The 12,231-nt window shown below is 36.8% G+C and overlaps 1 protein-coding gene across 3 annotated transcripts in view; it reads left to right on the forward strand.

The window, feature by feature from the left end:
- Nucleotides 1–12,231, forward strand: part of GOLIM4 (golgi integral membrane protein 4) — a 90,205-nt gene that overhangs the window by 49,594 nt on the left and 28,380 nt on the right. For all 3 annotated transcript variants that reach the window (XM_049774453.1, XM_049774451.1, XM_049774452.1), the window contains exons 2-5: nt 4,672–4,746; nt 5,993–6,042; nt 8,181–8,234; nt 10,107–10,257. In XM_049774453.1, the coding sequence (XP_049630410.1) occupies nt 4,672–4,746; nt 5,993–6,042; nt 8,181–8,234; nt 10,107–10,257 (330 nt within the window). The remainder of the gene's footprint in view (nt 1–4,671; nt 4,747–5,992; nt 6,043–8,180; nt 8,235–10,106; nt 10,258–12,231) is intronic.

Below are 12,231 nucleotides of genomic sequence, written 5' to 3' on the forward strand. Positions count from 1 at the left end.
ACCAATAATAATAGGGAAGAGATGGAAGTCAGGAAAGCAATCCCATTCACAATAGTGCCACACAAACTCAAATATCTTGGAGTCAACTTGACCAAAGACGTGAAGGACCTATACAAAGAAAACTATAAAGCCCTGCTCCAAGAAATAAGAGAGGACACACGGAAATGGAAACACTTACCCTGCTCATGGCTTGGCAGGATTAACATCATTAAAATGGCAATACTCCCCAAAGCATTATACAGATTTAATGCGATCCCCTTAAAAATACCCATGACATTCTTCAAAGAAGTGGATCAAACACTTATGAAGTTCATCTGGAACAATAAACATCCTCGAATAGCTAAAGCACTCCTAGGGAAAAGGAAAATGGGAGGCATTACTTTCCCCAACTTTAAACTGTACTACAAAGCAATAGTTATTAAAACAGCATGGTATTGGAATAAAGACAGACCCTCAGATCAGTGGAATAGGCTTGAGTTCTCAGAGAACATTCCCCAGGCATACAATTACCTAATTTTTGACAAAGGAGCAAGAAATCCTAAGTGGAGCAGAGAAAATCTCTTCAACAAGTGGTGCTGGCAGAACTGGTTAGCCACCTGCAAAAAAGCGAACATAGACCCCCAGTTAACATCATGTACGAAGGTAAAATCCAAATGGATTAATGACCTTGATATCAGACCAGATACCATAAGGTATATAGAACAACATGTTGGTAAAACACTCCATGACATTGAGACTAAAGGTATCTTCAAGGAGGAAACTGCACTTTCCAAACAAGTGGAAGCAGAGATTAACAGATGGGAATACATTAAACTGAAAAGCTTCTGCACCTCAAAAGAAATAGTGCCCAGGATACAAGAGTCACCAACTGAGTGGGAGAAACTATTCACCCAACATCCTTCAGATAAGGGGCTAATATCCAAAATATACAGGGCACTGACAGAACTTTACAAAAAAAACCCATCTAATCCCATCAAAAAATGGGGAGAAGAAATGAACAGACACTTTGATAAAAAAGAAATACAAATGGCCAAAAGACACATGAAAAAATGCTCCTCGTCACTAATCATCAGAGAGATGCAAATCAAAACAACGATGAGATACCACCTCACACCACAGAGATTGGCGCACATCACAAAGAATGAGAACAATCAGTGCTGGCGGGGATGTGGAGAGAAAGGAACTCTTATCCACTGCTGGTGGGAATGCCGTCTAGTACAGCCTCTATGGAAAGCGATATGGAGGTTTCTTCAAAAACTGGAAATTGAGCTCCCATTCGACCCAGCTATTCCACTCCTAGGGATATACCCTAGGAGCACAAGAATACAATACAAAAACCCCTTCCTCACACCTATATTTATTGCAGCACTATTCACAATAGCCAGGCTCTGGAAAAAACCAAGATGCCCTTCAACAGACGAATGGCTAAAGAAACTGTGGTACATATACACAATGGAATATTATGCAGCCGTCAGGAGAGATGAAGTCATGAAATTTTCCTATACATGGATGTACATGGAATCTATCATGCTCAGTGAAATAAGTCAGAGGGAGAGAGAGAGAGACGCAGAATAGTCTCACTCATCTATGGGTTTTAAGAAAAATAAAAGTCATTTTTGTAACAATCCTCAGAGACAATTAGAGGAGAGCTGGAACACCAGCTCACTCCATGAAGCTCACCACAAGAGTGGTGAGCACAGTTATAGAAATAACTACACTGAGAACTACCATAATCAAGTGAATGAATGAGGGAACTGGAAAGCCTGTCTGGAGTACAGGTGGGGGTGGGGTGGGATGGAGGGAGATTTGGGACTTTGGTGGCGGGAATGTTGCACTGGTGAAGAGGGGTGATCTTTATATGACTGAAACCTTATCACAATCATTTATGTAATCAAGATATTCAAATAAAGAGAAAAAAAAGAAAAATAAATATTATTAAAAAAAAAGAAAAAAGAAAAAGTCAAACACCAAAAAAAAAAAAAAAAGAGTAAAACTTTCAAGGACAGTTTTGTGATTCATTAACTAAACAGATACGTTGGACCAGATGTTGGCACATTCTCATTCTGACTGAATCTCATGGGAGGGAATCAAGAACACAGCATCTTTCTCCCACCTCTCCACACCCAGCACTCCTCGTTCTGTCTTCCATTCTCCTTCTTTCCTGGGTGCAAGCTATGGAATCCTCCATTCTTAATTGACAATGGAACCAGACTATATCTTGTCTGAGTTTTCAATTTTATTTTATTTTTATTTTTTATTTATTTATCTTTTTGTTTTTGGGTCACACCCAGCAGCGCTCAGGGGTTACTCCTGGCTCTATGCTCAGAAATCACTCCTGGCAGGCTCAGGGGACCATATGGGATGCCGGGATTCGAACCAATGACCTTCTGCATGAAAGGCCTTACCTCCATGTTATCTCTCCGGCCCCTGAGTTTTCAATTTTAAAGCCAAAGGTAACCATTACCTTATTTTCATGCACCACATAAATTAAGTTTACACCAATAAATATACATGATTGTCACAGTGATTGTATTTTATTAAATTAAAAAAAGCCACTAAATCCATCCTTATCCTGTCATAATAATGTTTAATATTTAAAGTCTAAAGACAGGACTTGTGAATATTCTTGTCATATCTTTTCTTGACACATGACTATACTATTTTTCTTTATTTTTTAGCCAGGTGTTATTAGACTAGATGATATTATTATTTTTTTTCTTTTTCTTTTTTTTGGGGGGGGCGGTTGGGTGACACCCGGCAGCGCTCAGGGGTTACTACTCCAGGCTCTGTGCTCAGAAATCATTCCTGGAAGGTACGGGGACCATAAGGGATGCCAGGATTTGAACCAGCGTCAGTCCTGAGTTGGCTGCTTTCAAGGCAGATTTTTGGACTGGCCATTTTAGGTTCATTAGAAAAGAAGTTGCCCAAATTAATTGCCTTATCAATTCCTTTTTCAGAAAAAATTACTCAACATGTCCCAGAAGTCTTATTTTAAACTTTCAGTTTTATCTCTTGGACTGATCTATTGTCCTCTATCCTGGGAGCAGTGTCACCCACTTTGGAAAAGAGAACATTAGAGGAAGACTTTGAAGGCTTTGCCTCTTCTTTTCTTTGAAAGTGATGGACATTTTTTGTCAGAATGATCTGTTATATCGGTTGGTACATACGCTTAAGATTGAATTGCTAACACAAATAATGGACCTCCTGATATTAATAGACTTAGAGACTGAGGATATTACAGTTTAGATTGATGATTGGAAAAATGTGATTTCTTAGCAGTGGACTTGGATCGACTTCTGGAGAACACAATTACCTTTAAATCTGTGTCACAGCTCTGTGTGATATCTTCTTGAATTTCTTTTCTTTGTAGTCTCGTCATAGCTCTACGCCTCATTGCCAGTAGCCAGAGCATCACCTCTAAGAAAACTTTTCCCTTTTCCTTCCCTACAAAATATCTCATCTTGTGTTTTCTTGGGTTAAATATATTTCATGTTGTTCTATGGAATTAACATATGCTGGGGTTGGGGTGGGAAAAGCAGTTGCATCCAGGGAAACTTTGGGTAGCCAGTAGTGTTCTTTGATTCGATATCATTGTCTGTGGTAATATCGTTTCTTGGGTGGTCATTGGGGGAATGTCAGCATTGTTTACAGATCAAAAGAAAAAGTTTGATGCAGATTCTCGGGGAATATGACCATCTGTGTCCATAATGCTAAACTGATTTCAGAGTGTACATTAGAGATTGCTTCTTTGTTTTAACTCCCCTCCCTATTCAAAGTATTCTTTGGAGCTAGGTTTTTCTGTTCATGTATAAATCTTAAAAGACATGCTTGATTGCTTCTTAGTTTCTATCAAGTAAAAAAAATAATTTTTTTAGTTAACAACAGCCTCAGTTTAGTAAGTAGCATGTCCTATCTAATCCATTGAAATAATAGATCTTTTATTCATTTAGGGATCTTATTGCTGGACCTATAGGTGTAATAGAGTTGGATAAACTTCTCATTTTTACCCAGGCATATCTGCTTACTCGTCACCAGTAAACTCTGATCTCTTTATGGCAAACTGTGGCATCAATGGTTTCTGGCCGTGGCAGATGGCAAAAAATTAAATCATTATTTTGTAAGCACTTCCTTAAGAGCACTTCAAAATTTTTTTTGGGCGGAGGGGCTTATTCTCACATTTTCCTTGACATAGGCCATACAACCTCTTTTATCCCAGTGGTTTGCTACTATTTCTACATCAAGTCAGGCCGCCCTCATTCAAACGCGCTCTTGTTGACTTGGCAATACTTTATCTAAGTAGAAGTACCCTATAGAGAGGAGACTCTTCTGTTAGCTGAGATATATAAGGACTAGCAATACAGATGTGAAGGTAAATGCTGTTGAAGTGTTGAGAGTGGTCAGAGTTGTCCAGGAAGATACCTGACTCACTGAGGAATGGAAAGGAAAAGGAGATGGCAAAAAAAAAAAAAAAAAGTGAAAGCCACTTCCAGAATATCAGTGTCAGTTCCCTGGAAAGGCAGACTGGATAGACATCACTCCTTTATTGTGCCCATCTGACTTGTGAAAGTACCCTAAACTTTTTCTCTCATTTTGAAAATTGATGTTTATTTAGAATAAAAAAATAATTCTTCAGAGACAAATCTTTAACAAAGTTTGACTTTATTTTTTCAGTTGTGTATGAACACAGATCAAGATTAGAGAAATCCTTGCAAAAGGAAAGGCTTGAACATAAGAAAGCAAAGGAAGGTAAGTAGTATGGCTCTTGTTCTGTTTTTCTTTTAATCATACATTAATAATCAAGCATCTTTGTACAAGCTTCATGTACTTGCTTTACTTTTTATTTTACTGGGATTTTAAAAAAATCAACCCTAAGTTAGTTTTAGCAATAAGCATAGAAAAGAGATACCGAATTATGTCCATGATCTCTGTAATTCATATGTTGGCTTACGTGTATTGTTTCATAAATAAAATGCCTCATCTGAAGATTACACACATAACTTTTATCTGGAACAACCATTCATAATGGTAGCCAGGAAGCAGGCATATCATTGTTCGGAAAATGACTTATGTACAATAAACATAGACACTTCTGTAAGATAGTGAAATAAGAACATTTATGGCATCTTTCAGGTTACTCTAGATTTTTAAGTCATCTCTTTATGTCTGTTCATCAGCTTGAAAAATTGACAGCATACATAATAAGTAATGCTATTGATTTTATTGTAATTTTTTCCTTAAAGCATAGATTTAACAGGTGAGTGATTTGCTTTTGAAATACCTTTTTTTCATTCTAAAAACACTCATGGTGTTTTTATTTTTAAAAAGTCATGTGCATTTTTATTTGGTTAGCAGTGTATTCTGATAGCCTTGATAATGAAGTTGGGTTGTTCCCATAACCGCTGCTAGAGTTAAACAGGAATGAGAGAGCAGCAAAGAACAGTGTTGATTAGGTTATTTTATTGGCCCAGGATTAAGACGGAAAAACAAAAGTTTGACATACTTAAAATTTTTTGATTTTTTTTTCTGTCTTTCCATGCAGAATGATTGTATGGGGCCATCTAGTGGATAACAAAGTTTAGGATTATACAGCTGGTGTGATCATTTCTTTTAGGTTTTGGATGATTATACTGTGCCACCTAGTGGACAACAATAAATTATTTCTTTAGTTGTACTTCATATTTTTCCCTTTATTTCAGGGAGAACTAATCACAGTGCACATGCACATTCTAATAGTTCTTTTATCAATTTGTTATAACATGGATTTTGTTGGTACAAGATTTACATATTTTAAGGTAAAGAAGATTATATAATAGCTCTTGTTATCTAATTTTCTAAAGTGTTAAGATAAAAGTACTTCACCAAGTATTGCTTCAAACCTTTCTAAGAACACTTCTCAAATCTGAATAAAGTTTTATGTTATTTCTTTAAGGTATTTAAAAAACCCACAATGAACTAATTTGAACTTTTACTTTTCAATATTTTTATTTCTTAGATTTTCTTGTTTACAAATTAGAAGCACAAGAGACACTAAATAAGGGAAGGGTAAGTTTTTGTTTTTTTTTGTTTGCCTTAATGGAACTTGAAAACTAATTGCTAAGTCTTCAAACTCATTAAGATTGTTAAGTTGCAATCTTCCTCAACTCCTTCCTCCCTAAGAAAATTCAAGAGAATTGAAAAAAAATTAATCTTTTAAGAAAAATAAACACCTTTGCTTAGTTATAATGATAACAATAAATTGTGGAGCCCCAGTGTTCAATCACAAAGAGACATTTTGTTTATTCATTTGTGTCTTTGCACAACTTTCCTGTTACTTGCACAGATATTACTGTGTCATGTCAGCACTATGACTCTACAGCAGGGGTCTCAAACTCATTTTACCTGGGGGCCACAGGAGGCAAAGTTGGGGTGAGTCAGGGCCGCATAAGGGATTTCGCTTACCGAATATTTTCAATAAAAATCGCATTAGTAAGAAAAAAAAATCGCATTAAACATTTGCATACCCCGAAGGAACTGCTCGGGGTATGTGAATATTTAATGCGATTTTTTTTCTTACTAATGCGATTATTTGGTAAGCAAATAATCGCGAATACTGCGATATTTGAAGGCCGGCCGCAGGCCACAAAATATTGTACGGAGGGCCGCAAACAGCCCTCGGGCCGCGAGTTTGAGACCCCTGCTCTACAGTATTCAAAAACATTTACGCAGTTAATGGTATTGGCCTTTAATATTTTTAAATGTTCATCTTTTTAATTTTTATACCTGAACATAATTGAGTAAAATGTAGACCCATGAGATTTATAAACGGAGAAGAGCCAGTTCCTTGCATAATTAGAAGTATGCCATTTTTTAACTTTGCTTTAAAAAGCCCTAACAGGGGTTGATGAGTTAACTCAAGTGTCAAAATCACAGATTTTGCAAGTAGGAGGCCAGAATTTGGCCTTACATGGTCCCCTGAGCAACGGAGGTAGAAATACCTTCTGAGGACTATCAGTTGTGGCCCTAAAACAATAATATAAGATGAAGCGAAAATTTTAGCTTTCATTATGGTCCTCTGTGTGCATCCACATTACTTTCTGAGGCTTTAGGTTCAGTCTCTGGCACACCACACACTCATACACATACAAATAATCAAAATTAGGCTATGTGAGTGTTAAATTCACATTTGTAAATTTTGTTTTGTTTTGGGGCCACACCAGCAATGATACTCAGGGGTTACTCCTGGATCTCCACAATTACGTTTTCATGGACCATATGGGATGCCTGGGATTGAACCCGGGTCAGTTGTGTGCAAGGCAAGCTCTCTAGGAACTTTTATTATCGCTCCATTTCCTAGGATGTAATTTTTAAGGTTGGTTAAAATAAAATAATAAAGTACCAAATGAAATGATAAAGCAAAACTTCAGTTTATAAGTTACAAAAATATGAAACAAGTATATTGGAATGGTAGCATGGAGCATAAAACAGAATAGCATGTGCTATGGGGAGAGACTATTTCAGCATCTTGAACACTTATTAGCTGTGGCTGTCCCAGCATTCTGGAAAGGTATGTTCCATAGGACACATAGATAGTCTGGTAAATGGAGTTTTAGCTGTAGATCTAGACTTGTTTACATCACAAACTTTGATGAAGATTGTTTGTTCTTTACCTTTGTCTTATTCTTCTTGTCTTTAACTCTGTGAAATGGAGTCTCCTGTAGACTTTACTCCTGAAGAATTTTTTCCCCCAGTAAAGCTCAGGACGGTAGAGCACTGTATTGCTCACTTTCCTTAAAGTACATTAATTTTATGGTATAATTGATCTTTCCCCTTGCTTTTTTTAATACTTGGCAAAAGAATTATGCATAGAGTCATTGTGTCTGAGGATAAGTTCCTCCATTCATGTGGACTTTAGCCCATCTCTGAATGAGTGAAGATGTAAGTCATCTTCCAAGGATCTATCAATTGTTCTTTTATGTTTCTGTGTCTTATTTTTTTTATTAGCAAAATGAAAATTTAGCAAATTTATGGAGATGTTAAAACTTCCTTCCTGTGATTGAATAGAAAGATGGTTCTAGAGATATGCTCATTCACATATAGCTTTAGAGTTTAAGACAAGTAAAATAAGCAAACCCTTTATTAAGGTCCTTAATTTTTTTTATTGAAGGAAATATTTTGTTAACTATTTTCTTTTCTACTTACAGCAAGATTCCAACAGTAGATACAGTGCGTTGAATGTTCAGCATCAAATGTTAAAAGTGAGTAATTCTATATTCTTAATATGTAGAAGAAAAGATTGACTAAATGATAAAATAAAATTGCACACAGTTGTTTTGTACTGTAATATATATGTAACATATATATATCAAAGTCGGCTTTGGCTAAATTAATGTATCATTGTAATTTCCTGTAATGTTTACTATTACAAAAGCATGTGTAGCTTATTACATTTTATTATAAATGTACTGGAAGTAGTATAATCACTAAAGAACTACTAATTTTGGTGTGGCCTTTTACATATCTTAGTAGCACAATTTTCATGTAAAGAATATAAATTGGGGGCTGGAGAGATAGTACCATGTGGTTACTTTGCCAGAGTCTAATCCAGGTATAATCCATGACACCTGGTGGTTTCCTAGAAACTCCAGGAGTGACTCTGTCTACAAAACCAGGAGTAATACCCAAGTATTGCCAGATGTGTCCCTGAAACCTTTAAAAATAGAAAAACTAAATTGGTCTTTTGGGTAAGTGGCTAAAATTTAACCATGTTGTCAGGAAAGAGAAATGTATGTGAGAGGGCAAGAGAGAGGGACTTTTCATTGAGTTGGGAGAAGCACATTCATTCTGTTGCACCATCTTGCACAAGTGAAAAACAGCACCTTTCCCACTTCTTATATTTTACATTGAAACCAAAATCTCTCTCTTAATCGATCCAGAAAAAGTTCATGAATTTAAACAGATCATACTTTCACATCAGGCAGTTGGAGACAGTGTAATTTATCTAGAATACAGCATTGTATTCTCAGAAATTAATACGAGGTATTAATGGTCAGGGAGTTAAATTAGGTAGAAGCTAGAAATCACTATGTAAACAGTAAGTGCATTTAATTCCACCAGCCCCAAGAATATTTTCTTTGTATCTTCTTTGTTTATTTCATTTGATTTTATTCTATTTTTAAAGGACCCAAACAGTGCATAGGTGTCTTCAGACCATCTCAGGAAATACTTGACTAAGTGGACGAGATAGTCTGATGGCAGGTCCCAAAGATGTGTACTGTTCAGGCCTATGACCAGGGACCACCTGGTCTGGGATCACCTGGTCCACAACTGGCAGTGTTCAAGATTCTCCAGGTATACACCACTAGTATTTTTGGGACCATGTGGTGCTGGAGTTTGGATTCACCTTATTGTGCATGCTTTGCATGCACCTCTAACCACTGAACTATCTCCCTGATATTTTCCCCTCTGAACTGAGATTCTAAGAAGACTTAAAACAAAAAACCATTTTCAAATATCAGAATCAAAGAGGAAGTCTATAATATCTCAGAAAGTATATTTTCTATTTACTTTACTTGGTTTTTATGTAGTTTGAGTCCCTAGACTTTTTACCTCCATTTCTAATTAACTTGTTCAGATTGATAATCGGAACTAAGGAAAAGTTCACTTTTGTTCATGATTGCAGATTAATCATTTGAAAGGCTATTTAAGTGAAGCAGGAGGAAGCTGCATGAATTGAATGCAACCTTAGGGGAACAAAGTATTTCTTTGCCTGTACCAAGAACGAGAGAAAGACTATGCTATTTAGAAACACAGGACTGGAGTGGGTATGGTACAATGCAGTACAGTGGGTATGGTGTTTGTCTTGCACAGTTCTGACCCAGGTTCAATCTTCAGCACCCCATGTGGTCCCCCTGAGCACAGAACCCTGAACACTGGATGTGTCCCCTGCTGCCAATATAGTGTCCCCGAGTCTGCCAGGAGTGATTTCTGAGCCTGGAGCCAGGAGTGATCCCTGACCAGGAGTGATCCCTGAGTGCTGCCGGGTATGACTCAAAAACCAAAAAAAAAAAAAAAAAAAAAAAAAAGTGATATAATGCAGAGATCATCTCTACTCAAGTTTTTGTTTTCAGAGTCAGCATGAGGAGCTGAAGAAGCAGCACAGTGACTTGGAGGAGGAACATCGGAAACAAGGAGAAGACTTCAGTAGAACATTTAATGACCATAAGCAGAAATATCTGCAACTCCAGCAAGAGAAGGAACAAGAACTTTCTAAATTAAAAGGTATTTGGAAATTTAGTTAGCCAGTTTATATGAAGAAGTCATCATGTGATCTTTCTTGTACCATTTTTTGTAACTTTTTACATTTATTTTTATCTCAGGAAAGCAGAACACAAAGCACATGTCACTCAGCAGGACATGTTGGCTGTGATTGGCAATATAATACTTGTTTGTGTTTTGAGAACTTTAGTATCTCTGACCTCTACTCAAAATATCAATTCAGGGCTGGAGAGAGAGCACATCAGTAGGGCATTTGCCTTGCATGCAGATCCAGAACAGTTCAGTGGTACGAATCCTGGCATCCCATATGGTCCCCTGTGCCTACCAGGAGCGATTTCTGAGTTCAGAGCCAGGAGTAACTCTGTCACCAGGTGTAAACCCCCCCCCCCCAAAGAAAACCAATTATTTTCTTCTCAATCATTTTAATGACTGAAAACTTCCCCGCCTATTACTTAAAATCTCTGTTGTATATAGAAAAAATGCCCTGTTACTTAATACGATAGTTCTGTAAACCGTAACAACTAGTCTATTCTAGTGAATCTTTGCTTCTTTGAATACAGTTGTATGACCTTGGAAAGGTTGTATTATCAGCACATGCTTTTATTTTCCATACTATAAAACTGAAATAATCAGGGGCCGGAGAGATAGCCCTACAATGGCAGGGCATTTGCCTTGCACGTGGCCAATCCCTGAACAGGCCTGAGTTCGATTGCCGGCATCCCATATGGTCCCTGAGTCTGCCAAGAGCGATTTCTGAGCACAGAGCCAGGAATAACCTCTGAGCACTGCCAGGTATAGCCCCAAAACGAAAGTAAGTAAATAAATATATGTTAAAAAGAAATAAACTGAAATAATCACAAAAATTATCAACTTAATAGGGTTGGTGTGAGAATGAACTAGAATATTCATCTAGAAGATTTAATGGTACATGGTATATTTTCAATAAGACATTAACTGTTACCTGCATCAGCATCCAAGTATTTTGTTTTGTTTTTTGTTTTTGGCCTATACCAGCGTCTCTTGTATTGCTCCTGGCTCTACACTCAAAAATTACTTCTGGCAGGTTTGGGGGACCAGATGAGATGCCAGAGATCAAAAGCCTACCCTCTGTGCTATTGCTCTGGCCCCAGCATCAAGTATTCTTAAAATAATGTGGACGATGGTGTGTCATTTTTTGGGTGCTAGAAAATATAATTAGGGCATTCTGCAATCACCTGTTTTGAGTTCTAGTATGTTTAATAGGTGAGAATTGGTTTAAAGGGCACTTGGTGGTTACTAAAACAGTAATGAAATTTGAGTAAGACCTGTAGTCAATGATGTTCTATAGCAAACAATTTTCTGAGCTTAATACTGTGAGCTTTTTTGTTTGTTTTTGTATCAGATGATATTGAAGGGTTATGAGGACTTTGTATTTTCCACGTATTTCAGAATAAAAAGCTAGGAAAATAGCTCAGCAGGTAAGATTGTAGGTATCAGACCCAGTTTGGCCTTGGTACGCACTTGATCCGTGAGCCCTTCCAGGATTGAACCCTGAGTACAGAGTCAAGAATAAGCCCTGAGTACAGCTGAGTGTGGCAAAAAAAAAAAAAAAAAGACCAAAATAATTAATAAAAAGTAAAATAAAAACATGAGAAACAGAATATTCTAAATACCAGTCTGCTTATTAGTGCTTGCTTAAAAATGGACATAATTTGGTTATGTAGTCTTAGCAAGCAGCCCTGGAATGCAAGTGTTCTTATACATGTATTTGCTCATCTTTGTTTTAAACAAGGTCTATATATTGTAATCTTTTTGTATTCTTAAATGAATTTTTAATTGAATAACTGTGAGATATAGTTCCTACGTTGTTTATGACTGCGTTTTATCTGCTGAATTTATCCCAAAGTTCTTATGTCATCTGTTCGTTTTTGAGGATCCTATTTTGAGGAAATTTTTTTCCCATTTTTCTTTTGTTTATTTTGAGGCTATTTTTCATCT

Source organism: Suncus etruscus, chromosome 6 (genome assembly GCF_024139225.1).
Source record: "Suncus etruscus isolate mSunEtr1 chromosome 6, mSunEtr1.pri.cur, whole genome shotgun sequence".
NCBI lineage: Eukaryota > Metazoa > Chordata > Mammalia > Eulipotyphla > Soricidae > Suncus > Suncus etruscus.